The sequence below is a fragment of the Heptranchias perlo genome, chromosome 7, assembly GCF_035084215.1.
Source record: "Heptranchias perlo isolate sHepPer1 chromosome 7, sHepPer1.hap1, whole genome shotgun sequence".
Classification (NCBI taxonomy): domain Eukaryota; kingdom Metazoa; phylum Chordata; class Chondrichthyes; order Hexanchiformes; family Hexanchidae; genus Heptranchias; species Heptranchias perlo.
The window spans coordinates 59,651,986-59,671,482 of record NC_090331.1 but is presented as its reverse complement, the minus strand read 5'-3'; the positions used below and the strand labels follow the sequence as shown (position 1 = coordinate 59,671,482).

The following is a 19,497-nucleotide window of genomic DNA, read 5'->3' as shown; positions in this document are numbered from 1 at the left end:
AATCTTGGAGGTGGGGAAGTTTTTAGATATGATAATCTGGGACAAAATTAATATTCACTTGGACAAGTGTGGATTAATAAAGGAAAGCCAGCACGGATTTGTTAACGGCAAATCGTGTTTAACTAACTTGCTTAAGGTCTTTGAAGTAACAGAGGGTTGATGTTGTGTATATGGACTTTCAAAAGACGTTTGGTAAAGCACCACATCACAGGCTTGTCAACAAAATTGAAGCCTATGGAATAAAAGGGGCAGTGGCAGGATGGATATGAAATTGGCTGAGTGACAGGAAACAGAGAGCAGTGGTGAACAGTTGTTTTTCATACTGGAGGAAGGTATAAAATGGTGTTCTCCAGGGGTCGGTACTAAGACCACTACTTTTTTTTAATATATATTAATGACTTGGACTTGGGTGTACAGGGCACAATTTCAAAACTTGCAGATGACACAAAACTTGGAAGTTTAGTAAACAGTGAGGAGGATAGTAATAGTCTTCGAGAGGACATAGACAGGCTGGTGGAATGGGTAGTCACATGGCAGATAAAATTTAACTTCGAGAAGTGCGAAGTGATACATTTTGGCAGGAAGAATGAGGAGAGGCAATATGAACTAAATGGTACAGTTCTAAAGTGGGTACAGGGACAGAGACACCTGGGGGTATATGTGCACAAATCATTGAAGGTGGCAGGACAGGTTGAGAAAGCGGTTAAAAAAGCATACGGGATCCTGGGCTTTATAAATAGAGGCATAGAATACAAAAGCAAGGAAATTATGTTTAACCTTTATAAAACACTGGTTTGGCCACAGCTGGAGTTTTGTGTCCAATTCTGAACACCGCACTTTAGGCAGGGTGTGATGACCTTAGGGTGCAGAAAAGATTTACTAGAATGGTTCCAGGGATGAGGGACTACAGTTACGTGAACAGACTGGAGAAGCTGGCGTTCTTTTTAGAGCCGAGAAGGTTGAGAGGAGATTTGATAGAAGTGTTCAAAATCATGAAGGGTTTAGATAAAGTAAATAAAGAGAAACTGTCCCCATTGGTGAAGGATCGTTAACCAGAGGAGACAGGTTTATGGTGATTGGCAAAAGAAACAAAAGCGGCCTGAGGAAAAGCTTCTTTACGCAGCGCGTAGTTATGATCTGGAATGCGCTGCCTGAAAGGGTGGTGGAAACAGATTCAATCGTGGTTTCAAAAAGGAATTGGATAAATACTTGAAGGGAAAAATTTGCAGGGCTACGGGGAAAGAGCGGAGGAATGGGACTAATTGGATTGCTCTTGCAAAGAGCTGGCACGGGTTCGATGGGCCAAATGGCCTCCTTCTGTGCTGTAACCTTTGTATGATTCTAAGACTTAGCTGGGGTAGACAACATAGCTTTGAGTGCTTTGCACAATTCACTATAACGAGTGGAGGATCCAGAAGTGATTCAATAAATATTCAGGGTTTGAGGTATCATGAAATAGACCAGCCCACCTCTGTGGTTAACCATCTTCCATTATTGATGCCTAAGGGTAAATTATTCTGGTAACCCCTAGAGGATTTTTAAATTAATTCTAAAATGACTGGTTCATCATATTGTATCATTTGGGAATAATAATAATGCTACTTTTCAATCTATTTGGAGATAAACACTTAACTTATTTCGGTGATGATTACTGACTTTATTAACAGACCTGAATTTATTCGAGTAGCATTTCTTTTACCAACAGTACTTATGAAAAATCAGAACTTTGATTTTCCTGAGCAAGACTGATTGGTACAATTGGTGTCAAACTAGCTAGGGATGGAATGGAATTAAATTCAATGTGATTTGCTGTCTATCCATTGTTGCTTTTATGGATAGACAAGGTCACAGTGATGACATATGCAAAAAGTATACAAAAGATTGGCTGTAAGTGTAAAGAACACTATATGCCTTGGACTATTGCCTAAACTGCCAAGCACCTTGCTTCCAAAGGACAGTACAGCTACCTGAAGTGGAACAGTGTTATTGCAGAAAATATTTTTTTATTCATTAATATGGTCAGAAATATTCTGCTAATAAATTAACCAATACATAAACACAAATTTGTTGGCTTCGTGGTCTCACCTAATTGAATATTCATGAAAGAGGCTTAGAAAAATAGACCTCCACATAAACTCTACAGTTCCAAATTGTGAACGAAAGTAAAACCCAAGGTTTAAAATGAGAACGTGTGTTGATCCGTTCCATTCTTTATTTTTCTCGTCTTCCTGTGCGGCATTCTCCTTTGATTTATTCTGACAAGCTGTCTATACAGATATGTATAAGAACATTTAATGTTGTTCATTTAGGAACTAGTATCTACTTAGAATATTTAAGATATATTTTGTTATTCATGCTGCAACTTCTCGACCTATTTTTCTGCTAAACTTGCTCCTCTGAATATTAATATTTATTTTCATTGATTATAACTTTTCCCTTTTAGTGGTCCACTGCACAGAGAACGACGCAAGTTTTTGCGGTCTGCATTAAAAGAGCTTGCCACTGTTCTTGCTGACCAGCCAGGATTGCTAGGTCCAAAGGTACTGAATTTATGTTTCAGATAAATTATTTTCTTCCAATAGAGGTTAGCCCAAACACCTTTCCTTATGAAATTGATGTTCACAGTATCTGCTCTACCTGTTGAAACCAAGAATACTGCCCCTTTGCTGTAGCACAGTGAAGACAACATTACAATTCTTTTGTTTTGGGCTTCATATCCTGATTTGAGCAATGATGTTATGCAACATATCCTTAGTTTCTAAAGCTTACACCTGCTATTGGTTATTACATCAGAAAATGGATTCCCATCCCCCACATTGAACATGTTTAAAGTGAATTTGGAGAAATGCAATACCCAAATATAATACAATAGTATTCCTAAAATAGGCTTAAGAAAATAACCATTTTTGATTTTGCCAGTCCTGGGATTTGGAAGGAGAACTGTTTTTACAGAAACTTGTCAGGACAGGTAATTTCATAAATAGAGGCTCAAATTACTGTTCCTCTGACACACAATCAAACAGACTTGATGCACTGTGCACAGAATGTACTTTGAGTATGTTGCCAGCCTGTGTCACTACTTACCATGTCTGCTGGATGAATTTTAATATTTCAGGTATACGGGATTGTGAAAAAGCTTTGGCCTTCATTTGATATATGTAAGTGGGTGCACTCCAGTTACAAACCTTATGTGAGGCCTATAATCTAAGAATGAGCTACTCTACTGAATCAATCCCTGTGCTGGCACACCAAGTGTTTAGTGTTTGAGATGCCTAACAAAACCTGGTCATTTTTTGTTAATGGCAAGTTACAAAGGCAAGAGATGATAATCGTAATGATGTTTAAGCCAAACTAGTCAGGTTCTATTCAAGGTAAGTCCTCAAATGAATACTCTTGTCTGTCTCTTTCTTTCTGTGCCCAAATTATTTCATTTTGGACCCAACCACCAGCTACATTCCAAAATGCCAAGTTTAAGTATATTGTACTTAATCTGAGCGAAGCCAGTTCTACGGTGAAGAATACAGTTTGTAGGTCAGCTGCGAGAGTAAAGATGTGTTGCAAGAGAATATTTTTTCAAAAGCAAAACACTGCAGATGCTGAAGATCTGAAATAAACACAGAAAATGCTGGAGAAGCTCAGCAAGTGAGGCAGCATCTGTGGAGAAGGAAACTGAGTTAATGTTTCAGGTCAAAGATCTTTCATCAGAACTGGAAGATGTTAAGAGTTAGTTTTTAATCTAGTACAGAGCCAGGGAAAGGGGAAGGGAGGAACAATAGGGAAGGTCTGTGATAGGATAGAGGGCACGAGTGATTAAATGACAAAAGGGATGATGGTGCGAGGCAAGGAAGGTGGTAATGGGACAGGATAAGGAACAAAAGATTGATCAGGAGTAGTTGTAAATGGCAACAGCAGAACCGTTACCAGCACTAGCTGACCGAAAAAATGGGAACAGTGGTTATGATCCGAAGTTATTGAGTGATGGAAGAGTGGACCAGGGTGTCGCGGAGGGAGCGGTCCCTTCAGAATGCTGAAAGGGGAAGGGAGGGGAAGATGTGTTTGGTTGTGGGATCGTGCTGAAGAGGGCGGAAATGGCAGAGGATGATGCATTGAATGTGGAGGCTGGTAGGGTGGAAGGTGAGGACAAGGGGGACTCCATCATGGTTCTAGGAGGGAAGAGAAGGGGTGAGGGCCGAATTTCAGGGAATAGGACAGACACGGTTGATGGCCCTGTCAACTACAGTGGAGGGGAATCCTCGGTTGAGGATAAAGGAGCACATATTGGAAGCACTGGTGTGGAAGGTGGCATCGTCAGAATAGATGCGACGGAGAAACTGGGAGAAGGGAATAGAGTCCTTACGGGAAGTGGGGTGGGAGGAGGTGTAATCAAGGTAGCTGTGGGAGTCGGTGGGCTTATAATAGATATTGGTTGACAGCCTATCCCCAGAAATGGAGATAGAGAAATTGAGGCAGGGAAGAGTCAAAGACTGACCATGTGAAAGCGAGGGAAGGGTGGAAATTGGAAGCAAAATATGATTTCCTCTTCCTCTTGTAAAGAGCCCTTCTTAATATTTTAGTCCATTGTGCCGTTGGCTCAATTGTGAATCCTCCCCAATCCAATGCATTAACGATGGAAAGCTTGTTGCACACAGCCTAGTGGGTGTCTTGCTGTTTTGTGAATCAGACTTATCTTTGATTTGACCCCCTCAAAAGTAGAAGGTTCAAGTTGATTATCCCATTTGCATTCTTGTTAAATAGGGAGGCTGGTGGTCAGTTAAATGATGCTTCTGGAGTCTTGAAGTGATTACCTGTCCATTGGGATATGAAGCTGTTGCATTTTGTATGTATTTAAATTGGCTAATGGGAAGCCGATTCCAGTTAGCAGGAATCTATTGACTACCTCTAATTGATGAAGATATTTAGGGTATCAGCCTAAGTCCATCTAGCCAAATCAACAGATTTGAATTATGGTGATTCCAAACTCTTTTTTACATTTTGCAACTCAACAACTTGTTGAAACTGTTCTGTTCCAGAAGTGGACACCCTAAGTTTTCTTGAAGTTGATCTTAAAAAAAAAACCAGTGCTATAGAAATTATAACCTGTTTCAGTTCAGTTGTTTCGTATAAATCCAGTGGTCAAACTTTAGAACTGAAAACAATTTGTCCTGATGAAGAGGACTGACCCCTCCTCCTCCTCCCCCCTCCCCCATCTCCACTATAGACAACCAGAAGTCACTTTTAATAATGGGAATGAAGTCTGCTTCTCAAGGTTGTTTGACTTTTCTGTGTCTTTTTTTTATGGAAGGACGCTCCTCAGGGGAGCACTGTTTGATCTTTGTAATTTCATGGTAAGTTAAGATCCAACAATCCTTTGAATCTCTCTATCTAGCTTGCGATTTGAACTTACTGCTGAATAAGCTCTGCGCTCTCCATTTTAAGCCATAGCTATTATTTGCCTGACATTTCTGGCTTAGAAAAGATGTCTGACTCTCATCGGGCATGGAAGATAATCCCATCTTTCTTGTATTCAGATTTGAAATTTACTATCTGGACTAGTCCATGCCTTTTGAAAAATAAGTTGAAAAGGAGAAAGGTTGCTATACCTAAATATATGTTGCCACAATTTTGGTATGCCCTGAGGCATCTCTGTAAATTGGGTAATTTCTACAATCCAGCTGACACTGCATACTCCAATTACTCAGTTCACAACAAACATATTTGTTGAGTCACTTTTATACCATCTTTGAGGCGAGTTAAAGCTAAAAAAAAAATACCAAACCAGCAGAATGTGATCCTGCTATTTCTGTGACTTGTAATTCAAACTCTCTTTTTATAGGCACTCTTTGTCTTCATGGCTTTATCTTTTGCACGTGATGAAATTATCTGGCTGCTTCGTCATGCAGATAACATTCCAAGAACAAGAAACAGTGATGACTTTATAGATAAGTAAGTGATTTGGTATGTGTGTTAATTTTATATAATTTTTATGTCGCAATTATGAATTTCTTTAAGCAAGCTCCGTACATTCACCATACAAATTAAAACTATCTTGATTGGTTCTGGGGAAACCAAGCACATGACGATTCCATATACATAGAAACTATAAATAGTGACCTTGATTATTGTCAAGTCTTAGCTTAAGCCCTTGATAGAGGCAGTTGATAGAGTAGACATTGTATGTAGGAGGAGGGCTGCAGTATTGGGAAGTGAAGGGAGCCATCTGAGTTGGCATTGTTGGGACATGGTCTGGTGCTTGGGAGAATTGAGAGTTGACATAATGGAGTGTGTTAGTTGTGGAAGTGGAGTGCAAAGGTCTGGGAGAACCGAAAAGGGCTATTGCAGGATGTGGAAGCACTGGGGAGGGAGAGGAATAGGTGGTGAATGTCAGGGTAAAGCAGTACTTAAAATCCTAAAGAGTGAGAGGGGAAGGGGAGGGTCCTGGACTGTGGAGCACTGGAAGAGCAGTGCTGGGTGTGGCAGTGGTGGAAGAGTGGACTTGAGATATGGCAACACATGGATGGCAGTCGTGGGATGTGGGGGTATTGGGGAGGTGGACTGCTGGGTGTGGGAGTACTGGGCGATGAAACCTGGGAGGTAGAAACAGTGGGAGGGTTTATGAGCTGCCCCTGGTAGAAACACAACACCAGGGGTCTTGGCAACAGCTTGTTAGTAGGAAGTTGAGTGAGGGGAGGCACAGGTGCTCAAAGTGGAAAGGGATGATGGTACTGACGCTCAGAACCTTATTCAGTATTTTAATTTTAGGCTTTGTTACTGTAAACAACCTCCTTTCAGAGACAAACTCCATCATGAGTCTCAGTGCTACTGAAAGAAGTAACATTTTTGTTCACTACTGGGATGGCATTTAAAGTTGCTTTGGCACTTTGAGTGCTCGCCAAAACTTCCATGTTTTTAAAAAAATTGCTCATAGAGCTGAAGGAGTAAGCTGGTAACAGCTAGGAACACCACTTTCTTCACTGTGGTATGGCCTTGAAATTGGGATTGGCACTTGGGGTTCAGCGGGGAATGGGAGCAGCGGGTGGACAGGAACAGGAAAGGTGCAGCCAGCATTGGACCACAGGCCAGATTTTGGCATCATCTAGTTTGAGGACGGAGCCTGGAGGTCTCGGAGGTAAATTGATAATAGTGCCATCTATCTTGGAAAGGAGGGTTGGAGATGGGGCAGTCGTGAGGTCTGAGGGGTCCAAGATGGGTTTTTTTTTTGAGTAAGGGGTGAGGACGGCAGTTTTCAAATGAAGTGGACAGCTGAGGAGACATCAGTTAGCATGAAGGTCAGGAAGGGAAGTTGGGTATGGGGTCGATGGAGCAGAGGGTAAGTCTTGTGGACAAAAGAGAGGGCAGGGCAAGATGGATTGAAACTAGAGAGCGACGGGTTAAGGGCTAGAGTGGATGGGGAAACTTGGCAGAGGTTTGTCTTGGGGAGCTGGAGGGAGGGAGCAAGCAACTGACTTAGCTGAACAGGTGGTATTCATCTAGGTGACGACGACCTCCATGAGCTTCTCGCTCTTGTTGAGGTGAGGGTGGAGGGGGTAAAGGAGAAGGATTGAAGTAGGCAGTTGGTAGCAGAGAAAAGGAGTTGGTTTATTTTGCCTTCCAGGATGGGTAGTAGGTAGTTTTGGTGTGGTGGAGAGAGTGGCCCAGTAGATTTTGATGTGATCAAGCCAGATATATTGATGGATGGCTTAGCCATTATGAGCCAAGTACAATCAAGCTTGTACTCCTTAGACTTGAGGGAAAGAAGATGGGACCAAACGGGGGAAATGACAAGAATGTGAGACAGTGAAGGTTTTGCATTAAATGTAAAGTTGAGGGAGTGGTTGAACAAATCGGCAGCTGCAGTGGTATCCTGATTAATAGAGCCAAAGGCTAGACAGTTGGGAGTTTGAAAATGTGGTTGTAAACACCTTGAGGGAGAGCTTTTTCCCATAGGCAGATACTGAAAGAAGTAAGGTTCAAGGAGTGTAGCTGGTGTGTATAGTGAGGAATGCGAAAAAGTGGTCAGTGTTGGCCTCCTTGACCGAAACCATAGGAATGGAAGATGGCGAGATCAAGGGGTGGCTTGAATATGGGAGAAGAGTTTATACGAACAGAGATTTAGAGAGAGAAGGAGGGCAGTGATTTCTGAGGAGAGAGCAAAGGGAGCTGAGTTGAAGATTCTAATCACTGAGTATGTGGAATTGTTTGGTGCAGTGACTTAAGGAAGAAAGAAGGGAGGATATTATCCATTTTACATTTCAAAATCTGTATTGAAAAATGTGATCAGACTGAGTGGGTGGTGCAATACACCTGACTGATCTTTTGTCTCTAGTACTTGGGTTTAAGTCAGTGAGAATTCCAAAAGAAATGAGTAGTAAGTACACTCTCAAAGCAATTCCCACCGGATGTGAGTCCACATTATACTGACCCTAATTGAGTAAGTTGGCAGTTTCGCTCAAAGGACATAAAGAATGATGGTGTAGAAAGTGGAAAAATAAAATGAAGTAGATGTTATTCTTAGGTTGGAGCAAGGTAATGGGAGCTTTATTCTGCAACTGGCTGTCCTATATCTAACCTGAGAGTGCTTCATGTGAGCATTGGTGACAAAAGTGAAAGAAAAAGTATCCCCTTACCCAGTACTGACATGCTTCATTTCTACAAGGACAAAAACCATCCCCACCCAATAAATAGCGATTATAATATGCTGTATGTCTAAAACGCACATTTAATAGTAGCTACAATATGCTTGACAAATTGCCAAACTTTTGATGATGATGTCAGTGGTTTCAAACTGCAACCGTCAAGTTGTAATGTGGATTATTGTTTAACATTCTCCGTTTTTCTCTATATGCAACATCGTGCCTTTAATGTAGTAAAACATTCCAAGGCGTTTCACGAGTGTTAGCAAACAAAATTTGACACGAGCTACATAAGGAGATATTAGGACAGGTGATCAAAAGCCTGGTCAAAGAAGTAGGTTTTAAGGAGTGTCTTAAAGTTGGAGAGAAATGGAGAAGTTTAGGGAGAGAATTCGAGCTCGGGGCCTAGGCAGCTGAAGGCACGGCCACCAATGGTAGAGTGATGAAAATCGGGGATGCACAATAGACCAGAATTGAAGGAGAGCATAGTTCTCGGAAGATTGTAGGGCTGGAGGACGTTACAGAGATAGGGAGAGGCAAGGCCATGTATTGCACATAATTAGTTGGTTAGTATGTTTTTGAACATAGCATGGCAAAAGAAACTGAATATTCAGTGACATTTAGTTTGATTTGTTCATAGACTTATTCGCTGTAGCAATAACTAAAGGGTAGCAAGGTTAGTTTAAATTCTTTTAAAAGTAGTATTTACCTGTGAGATCTATTGTTTCACTTTTGAAATCTGAGGTTTGTGCAATTAGACAGGTGTCATTTGAAATTTGTTGAAAATGAATATCCTTCTTTAATCCCTTTAGACACATTGCTGAACTGATCTATTACATGGAAGAGCTCAGAGCACATGTGCGCAAATATGGACCAGTGATGCAGAGATATTATGTGCAATATCTGTCTGGTTTTGATGCAGTAGTGCTGAATGAACTTGTGCAGGTAAGATTATTGCTGTATAATGAAACATAGATAGCGTTATAGTAATGACAAAGGGTGTTGGCTAAGGCTGTGTATGTTTGGTTCATTGTTGTAGCTCTTTGGGCAAATGATGCTGGTCAAGTCCTAAATCCTTTTAATCTTTTATTAAATATGTCACCCCAAAACCAATTACTTTGTTGTACATTTATCAGCAGTAGACTCCATATAGTACAGTTTGTAATATGAATTTTGAATCCAGCTTGGAAAATGCTGAAGTTCTAATTAAATATATGGTGAGGCAGAGAAAGAATTTGCATCTTTTTTCTCTCCCTCTCTCTGTGCACATAATGTGCTCCCACTGTCCCTTTGTGGGAGTTCTGTATGTTGGTGTTCACATCACTTCTACACTCTTTCTGCATCATTCCTTTGCACTTTTCTCTATTCTCTTTGTTGTTCCCTTTCACCTGTGTGCATGCTCTCGACACAAACTTGTGCTTGCTTGCCCTCTACTCTCACTCTCTCTATATTTACTCCCTATGCGGTGCGCTGTTTTGCATCGCTCATTGCATGAACATGCTCTCTGCTTGCTTTTCTGTGTTGAGCTCTTCCTGTGCTGCACTGTCCCTACGTATGCACTTCCCCGCACGCATCCACTTTCTTCCCTCATGCGTGCCATCTTCTCCCAACAGGTATGCCCTGACCCCCCCCCCCCCCTTCATTGCATGCGTCTGCCCACCTCCCTGTGCTCATGCGCACCCCACTTCTTCAATACTTGTCAGCTTTGTGTGGGGGCAGGGAAAGACAGACTGAAATGAGGTGTAAGAGCATTGGTATGTTTCCTGTCCAGCTAATTTTCAACATATAATCTATAAATACTTTTTACAAACTGTAAAGCGCCATTGAGCAATTATTTTCTGATTTATTTTTCAGTGTGGTTCTGGAAATGTTACATGCAATATAGTTGTATAGCCAGTAGATGGGGTCTGAATCTTGTTCATTCGTCAATTTTATTTGTACATTGGGCAGCAGAAAGGACTGGAAAAGCATAGCTTTACTTTTATTCTGTATCTTGTAAAAGTTTATAAGATACCCAAAATAAAAAAGTTCTTTAGTTTGCTGCTTTTAGAAAATGTTATGTTTCCTCCTCAGCTTATAGTAATGGTTCACAATTGTCCATTGTGCCCTGCTGACGTGTCCAGAATGTTGATCTTTGCTCTCTAATATGCCTATGGTGAAAATGTCCAAAACTCAATATTACAGTGAAAAAATATCTTAATTTGACCTTGAAGTTGAACGAGCTCCAGATTACTTTCTGAGGAAATATTTGAAGGGACTTACCTCCGTTTCAAGATGTTTCTGATGTTAGGTGATAGTGCTTCCTGTGGTGCCCTACTCCTGCATGGTGTATAAGGTCTGCACGTGCATCAGAGTTTCAGTTCATTTTCAATGAGCCTAGAAAACACTCACTCAGTCGCGCATGCAGCACAGTTTTTTGTTTGTATGTTTAGAGTAGTGACTGAAAATCCATCTCATCAGTATCCAAGTTTTGTTCAGTTTTGTCTTGCGTCTTTTATTTTAAAAGTATATAGATTTTTAAATCGAGCCTTGGTTTATTGCTCAATATGTTGCATCCTGTGACAGTCAGGAAGTCAAATATTTTATTCAAAATTGAAGACATTCTGGTTGACCACCTGGTTATTGAAAGTAATCAGCTGCAAGATCACAGTCTTTCATCCCCAATGGTAGATACCTTGACCTACAGGAACTAATCAACAACTAACAGAACTTATAATACAAAAGGCAGTGAAGTTGATGTTCTGTAAAGTTAGTTCTATCTCATTTGATGTCTACATGCAGGCACTCATTTAACATTGAAGTAGCCAAAATATGAATTGGTCATTCATGACCTGTTTGTATTTTGCCTTAGGTATCACTTTTTTTGTCCTATTTTATGCAAGCTACTTAGAAAATATGCCCAGTTAAATCTGCACTGCTTTCCAATTGAGACCTTAGTTCTTCACAACCTAATATCTGCACCATTCACAGTTCTTCAAAATAGAAACACAAAATATTGGCATAATGGAGGTCAGGCAGCAACTGTAGAGAGAGGTAGATAGGGTTAACGTTTCAGGTCTTTTGACTCTTCGTCAAAACATAAGGAGGAAAAGAGGCAGGGGCGGGGAGAAAAAAGAATGGTCTGTGATTAGGACAGGAGATAATTAAATGACAGAAGTTGTAATGATGTAAGACAAAAGGAAGCTATAATGAGAGAAATTAGAGAAATAAAAGATGTATCCAAGACCCACAGCATGTGAGTGTGATTACAGCAGAATAGCAGAGGGGGAGAGAAGTATGGAAAATCTGGAGTCATGGAGTTTGAATGTGTGAGTTTCTTGTGTGGAAAATTGCACCGCTGCTGGTATGTTTTGACTCACAAAGTTGGTGAATTACAGGCCCTAATTGTAGATCAGGCTTATTTGATTTGGCATTCTAACAGGGAAGTCCTTAGGATTCATCTGGAGCTTTCTCTCTAGTCACATCTTGGTTTCATTTTAGTCAAGAAGCTATCATGTGATTTTTATCTCTAGCTATGCAAGCCAGAACTGAAACATTGTTTCCCACTGTATTTCTGTGATTCTTGTAGAGCCCCAAGTTTTGTTTTATGCACAGAGCAAATTGCTCTTTTTATGTGCAATGATCCAGGGCAGACCAGTGCCTAAGTAGCAGATAGCTAAATGGTGAGTTGAGGGCATTCTGTACTTCTACCATCTTGCAGGGAGGAAGTCCAGGGAGAAAGTTAAGTAACATTCTGTAGGTTCCATGGTCTTTTCACTGGCAACTGTCAGTCATGCCCCAATTGATACCGTATGCAAGGCTGCTATGCGGAGCAATTCTTACACAGTTACTAAGTATTACTATCTATGTTTAACTTGTCAATGCCCTTGGCAAATCATTACTGAAGGTTGGTGTTATGCATGCTACCTAAGCTTGATCTACAGGGGTCTCTCTCCCGACTTTTAATTTTGTACTACTTTGGTATATTCCTAAGGTGTGTGGAACATAAGAAATAGGAGCATGAGTAGGCCATATGGCCCCCCGAGCTGCTTTGCCATTCAGTCAGATCATGGCTGATCTTCAACCTCAACTCCACTTTCCTGCCCGATTCCTGTGTCCCTTAATTCCCCTAGAGTCCAAAAATCTATCTATCTCTGCCTTGAATATACTCAACAACTCAGCATCCACAGCCCTCTGGGGTAGAGAATTCCAAAGATTCACGACCCTCTGAGTGAAGAAATTCTTCCTCATCTCAGTCTTAAATAGCCTACTCCATATCCTGCGACTATGCCCTCTAGTTCTAGACTCTTCAGCTAGGGAAAACAACCTCTTAGCATCTACCTTGTTAAGCCCTCTCAGAATCTTATATGTTTCAATAAGATCATCTCTCATTCTTCTAAACACCTGATAGTATAGGCCCATTCTACTCAACCTCTCCTCATAGGACAACCCTCTCATCTCAGGAATTAATATGGTGAACCTTTGTTGCACTGCCTCTAAGGCATGTATATCCTTCCTTAGGTAAGGAGACCAAAACTGTACGTAGTACTCCAGGTGAGGTTTCACCAAAGCCCAGTACAATAGTATTAAGACTTCCTTATTCTTGTACTCCAGCCCCTTTGCAAAAAAAGCCAACATGCCATTTTCTTTCCTAATTGCCTGCTGTACCTGCATGCTAACTTTTTGTGTTTCTTGTACCAAAGCACCCAAGTCTCTCTGGACACCAACATTTAATAGTTTCTCACAATTTAAAAAATATTCTGTTTTTCTGTTCTTCCTACCAAAGTGAATAACCTCACATTTCTCCACATTATACTCCATCTGCCACCTTCTTGCCCGCTCACTTAACCTGTCTCTCTCCCTTTGCAGATTCCTTGTGTCCTCTTCACAGCTTACTTTCCCACCTCGCTTTGTATCATCAGCAAACTTGGATACATTACACTCTGTCCCTTCGTCTAAGTCATTAATACGGATTGTAAATAGCTGAGGTCCAAGCACCAATCCTTGCGGCACCCCACTAGTTACAGCTTGCCAATCTGAAAATGACCCGTTTATTCCTACTCTCTGTTTTCTGTTCATTAACCAATCCTCTATCCATGCTAATATGTTACCCCCAACCCCATAAGCCCTTATCTTGCGTAACAACCTTTTATGTGGCAGCTTATTGAATGCCTTTTGAAAATTCAAATATATTACATCCACTGGTTCCCCCTTATCTACCCTGATAGTTACATCCTCAAGAAATTCTAATAAATTTGTCAAACACAATTTCCCTTTCATAAAACTATGTTGACTTTGCCTAATCATATGATGTTCTAAGCACCCTGTTACCACTTCCTTAATAATGGATTCCAGCATTTTCTCAAAGACTGATATCCGGCTGACTGGCCAGTAGTTCCCTGTTTTCCCTCTCCCTCCTTTGGAGGGTGTTGAAGATAGATAGATTATTTATGTAGTAGGATCATCTTGATTCTTCAAATGCTATGCATCCTTCACTATCCCAGTCATCCATCCCCCAGGACTTTCCGAGCTATACTTTTAAAGGGTCTGTGATAAGTGATTAGTTTCAGGTCAAAACAGACCAGCACTATGGTTCAGATCCCAGTGTTTTCTATATCACCAGAATAGGAGGCTACATGTGGGATGACAAGATTACATTTTCATTTGCATGCTTAGCATGTGGATTTCCACAATTCCATCATGCTAAGCTATGTTCTTAGTGTGTGGAAGGTACATATTACTTGAAGTGGAAAAGACTAACAGGTAAGTAATCCATCTTTCTAATCAATGTGTTGTATTCACATTAGTTTAGTGCCACTAACACACTCTAACTTGGAAATGCCTTCAATATTTTAGCTTTTACAATGTACAAAAATGTTTCCTTTATGCGGAGTAATTTTATAGCAGTCCTCGCTGCCAGCGGGCAGCCTCGCCTGCCAGAAGTGCATATCAAAAATTCAGGTGCACCTGCCCATGATTTTCCAATTATTAATTTTAATGGTCAGGAAAATCATGGACAGCAAGTGGCATCCTTCTGGCAGCACAGATTTTTAAAGTCACTGGTATAACGTTTACAGTGGAAAATGAGTCCTACACTCAGGCTTATATCACATAGGGGTGTAGTTGATACAAAGGAACAATGCAAGAAGACATTAATAAACTTGCAGAATGGGCGTGTAATTGGCAAATGAATTTCAATGTAGGTAAGTGTCAGATGCTGCATTTTGGTAGGAAGAGTCTAAGTGGGGCAGAGGAGCAAAGGGATCTCTGTACAGATACACAAATCACTAAAAATAGCGATGCAGGTTAATAAGGCCATAAAAAAGGCAAACCAAGCAAGGCTCATTTCTAGAGGGATAGAATTGAAAAGCAAATAAGTTATGTTAAACTTGTATAGAACCTTGGTTAGACCACACTTGGAGTACTGTGCACAGTTCTTATCTCCCTAAAAAGGATATAGAGGTATTGGAGAAGGTGCAAAAAAATTCACTAGGATGATACCAGAACTGAGAACATACATATCAGGAAAGGCTGAATAGGCTGGGGCCTTTTTCTCCAGCAAAGAGAAGGCTGAAGGGGACCTGATAGAGGTCTTTAAGATAATGAATAGGGTTTGATAGAGTAGACATAGAGAAAATGTTTTTACTTGTAGGGGAGTCTAAAACTTGAGGTTATCAATATAAGATAGTCACTAATAAATCCAATAGGGAATTCAGTAGAAATTTATTTTCCCAATGAGTGGTAAGAATGTGGAACATGCTACCACAGGAGTACTTGAGTCAAAAAGCATAGATGCATTTAAAGGGAAGCTACAGAGGGAGAAAGGAACAGAACAGAATGCTGATAGGGTTGGAGGGAGAAGGCTCGTTTGGAGCATAAAAGCCTGCATAGATCAGTTGGGCCGAATGGCCTGTTTCTGTGCTGTTAACTCGATGTGGAAAAACAAAAGGATATTTTCCGTGGCTATTTACTATAATAAGCTTAAGCGGTAGCATCAAACGGGTTCTAAAAAAGTAAGAGTTTTTTTTTATAAAGTGAATCTTACATGCAGGTACAACTCCCTCCCACCTCTACCTCAAAAAAGTGAAACATGGTATTTTAGCATTACTGGATATCTTCATGCATTTTTCCATTCCAGAATCTTTCTGTATGTCCAGAAGATGAATCCATCATTATGTCTTCCTTTGTAAACACCATGACTTCCTTGAGTGTAAAGCAAGGTGAGCCAACCACTCCTTTTGATGTATATTAACAGATACTTCATTATTTTGTCTACTTTGAGACTGAATTACGAAGAAAAGTAAATTTATACTTTGTAATGTAATGCTATTTTTCCTGTGTAATGTCACACACTCTTTTTGTATAATAGTTGAAGATGGAGAAGTATTTGATTTCAGAGGATTGAGACTGGACTGGTTTAGGCTACAGGTAAGAACAGTGTGATTTTATTAGATGACTATGTTGAAACCGCATATTAATATATTTGCTCGAATTAATTTCAGTTTTGAATTTAAGCGCCACTATTAAGTTTTTAAAAGCTGAGTATATTTTCATAGCATGGCACAATCAATGAAAGCTGTTGAATTATTCAGATGTTAGTGGGGAAGATCTTGTTACTACTTCTCTTCTCTCCCCTGAATTAGAAAACATGTTCATTGGTGTGAATTGTCTGTTGCAGTCATAAGCAAAAAATGTGATTTGGCTAACTGGAAGAAGTTCATTTACTACTTATTAGTATATTTTTAGGAACTCGGAGATTTCTCTTGCAACTTCCCATCTGTTTGAGTACCTTTCCATATGTTCTCGCCTCAGTTGCCTAATCACTTTCTTGTAAGATGAAATTTTCATACCTGTATTAAAGAAACATAACATTTGGGTGAAATTATTTCAACCTACTGTTAATGCAGTTAATGTTATATACGCCTACTGGCCAACCGCACAGCTGTGCTGTAGCTGAATTGTGAACACTGTCCTGCTAGGAATAAGTTGTAGAACAGGCCCACATCTAATGGGTGTATTAACTATCATTAATAATAAAGTAGTCAAAGATCTTATTAAAATAAGTTTGAGTTCAGTAGTTACACCTGGAGATTATTGATGTCTTTCCAAAGTTTGTATATTTATCAAGTAGATAAGGACATTTCTAGTTATGTGAGAAGTGAGCTTTTTGAAAAAGCAGCTTTTAAAAATAATGCCGAACATAAAATTGATATAATGCCTTTTCAACATCTGTGATGTTAAATTTGGCATGTGGGGCACATGTTACGTTGAAAATTGCAATGTCAACCTCCTCTAATGAGAAATCCAATTATAAAAGTGTCCACATTTACCTGTAATACCTGTTATGGCAGTGATGACATGAGTTGCTATTTTATAATAGAAGTGATATAGTAGTTGCTATTTTATGACAGTATACAGTAAAGCAAAACTGCTTTGTTTGCATGCAGTTGCAGGCTCTGGCCACTTGGTGAAAGGATAGGATATGTGATTGAAGCTGATGGAGTGGGGGTAGCATGAGTGGTTATGGGATGGGAAGGGAGCAGTTGAGGGCCACATTTTCCCCACAGCTGCCACCTAAAATGAAGCTTGCAGCCATTGGTGGCTCCTTTCTGAACGACACTATTGCCACTCACCATCTCCCACCTGAAAGGAAAGAAGAAAAAGACTGAGAGAAGCAAAAAGATTTAGGGATTGAGAAGCAGAAAAGAGGAAGCGTGAGACAAACAGAAGACGAGTGATGGAGAACAGCAACATGAAGACAGCAGAGACGGGTGAAAGAGAAAGACCATAGTCTCCAACTTGCTGTGTGCAACATAATAGATCATCAGCTAGTCAATAGAATAATCAATTACTTCCAGCTTACTGCAACAGAAAGATAATGGAGGGCCAACATTTGTAACCTAGATGAATTAACATGACTGTTTTAATAGGTAAGTTTACATGACCTCCCCATGGCAAATACAAGTTCTTTAATACATCATGTATGGGGGAAAGTCATGAAAGAATATTCGAACAATTGTTCCTATCACTGCTGATGTTGCAAGGAAAATAAAACTAAAGTAGTTTAAACTGTTTTACAGTCACAATTGACTTTGTTTCAATGCGGAAGGAATACAGTAATTGCTGTGGGCTCTGTATACAGTATAAGGTATCTGAACAGCTGAAAAGAAATTTCCCAGAATTCATTTTTCCTTGAATTGGCCTAGGGATTTTAAAAATCTGTTTTTATCCTCTCCCAGGAGAGTACATGTCTGCTAGTGGATGGGGTGCAGCCCTCTAGTATTGAGGGTCATGATACTTAGTTGTTAATGACTTAATGGAATAGACTTGATGGACCAGCTGGTCTTTTTCTGTCTGTCTTTTTCTGTCTGTCTTTTTCTGTCTGTCTTTTTCTGTCTGTCTTTTTCTGTCTGTCTGTCTTTTTCTGTCTGTCTGTCTTTTTCTGTCTGTCTGTCTTTTTCTGTCTGTCTGTCTTTTTCTGTCTGTCTGTCTTTTTCTGTCTGTCTGTCTTTTTCTGTCTGTCTGTCTTTTTCTGTCTGTCTGTCTTTTTCTGTCTGTCTGTCTTTTTCTGTCTGTCTGTCTTTTTCTGTCTGTCTGTCTTTTTCTGTCTGTCTGTCTTTTTCTGTCTGTCTGTCTTTTTCTGTCTGTCTGTCTTTTTCTGTCTGTCTGTCTTTTTCTGTCTGTCTGTCTTTTTCTGTCTGTCTGTCTTTTTCTGTCTGTCTGTCTTTTTCTGTCTGTCTGTCTTTTTCTGTCTGTCTGTCTTTTTCTGTCTGTCTGTCTTTTTCTGTCTGTCTGTCTTTTTCTGTCTGTCTGTCTTTGTCTGTCTGTCTGTCTTTGTCTGTCTGTCTGTCTGTCTCCGTCTGTCTGTCTGTCTGTCTCCGTCTGTCTGTCTGTCTGTCTCCGTCTGTCTGTCTGTCTCCGTCTGTCTGTCTGTCTCCGTCTGTCTGTCTGTCTCCGTCTGTCTGTCTGTCTCCGTCTGTCTGTCTGTCTCCGTCTGTCTGTCTGTCTCCGTCTGTCTGTCTGTCTCCGTCTGTCTGTCTGTCTCCGTCTGTCTGTCTGTCTCCGTCTGTCTGTCTGTCTCCGTCTGTCTGTCTGTCTCCGTCTGTCTGTCTGTCTCCGTCTGTCTGTCTGTCTCCGTCTGTCTGTCTGTCTCCGTCTGTCTGTCTGTCTGTCTGTCTGTCTGTCTGTCTGTCTGTCTGTCTGTCTGTCTGTCTGTCTGTCTGTCTTTGTCTGTCTGTCTTTGTCTGTCTGTCTTTGTCTGTCTGTCTTTGTCTGTCTGTCTTTGTCTGTCTGTCTTTGTCTGTTTGTCTGTCTGTGTCTGTTTGTCTGTCTTTGTCTGTTTGTCTGTCTTTGTCTGTTTGTCTGTCTGTGTCTGTTTGTCTGTCTTTGTCTGTTTGTCTGTCTTTGTCTGTTTGTCTGTCTGTGTCTGTCTGTCTGTCTGTCTGTGTCTGTCTGTCTGTCTGTCTGTCTGTCTGTGTCTGTCTGTCTGTGTCTGTCTGTCTGTGTCTGTCTGTGTCTGTCTGTCTGTGTCTGTCTGTCTGTGTCTGTCTGTGTCTGTCTGTGTCTGTCTGTGTCTGTCTGTGTCTGTCTGTGTCTGTCTGTGTCTGTCTGTGTCTGTCTGTGTCTGTCTGTGTCTGTCTGTGTCTGTCTTTGTCTGTCTGTCTGTCTTTGTCTGTCTGTCTGTCTTTGTCTGTCTGTCTGTCTTTGTCTGTCTGTCTGTCTTTGTCTGTCTGTCTGTCTTTTTCTGTCTGTCTGTCTTTTTCTGTCTGTCTGTCTTTTTCCGTCTGTCTGTCTTTTTCCGATATTTGTATGCACCAACACCTCCATGTCTGAAATGGAGCAATAGAGAATAATCTTGCCAATAAAGCTGCAGACTTGAAGTTACATT

The 19,497-nt window shown here is 40.6% G+C and overlaps 1 protein-coding gene across 3 annotated transcripts in view; it reads left to right on the top strand.

The window, feature by feature from the left end:
• nckap1 (NCK-associated protein 1) overlaps positions 1–19,497 on the top strand; it is a 170,970-nt gene that overhangs the window by 69,131 nt on the left and 82,342 nt on the right. For all 3 annotated transcript variants that reach the window (XM_067987687.1, XM_067987688.1, XM_067987686.1), the window contains exons 11-15: positions 2,444–2,540; positions 5,834–5,943; positions 9,443–9,575; positions 15,748–15,829; positions 15,979–16,037. In XM_067987687.1, coding sequence (XP_067843788.1) covers positions 2,444–2,540; positions 5,834–5,943; positions 9,443–9,575; positions 15,748–15,829; positions 15,979–16,037 — 481 coding nt within the window. The remainder of the gene's footprint in view (positions 1–2,443; positions 2,541–5,833; positions 5,944–9,442; positions 9,576–15,747; positions 15,830–15,978; positions 16,038–19,497) is intronic.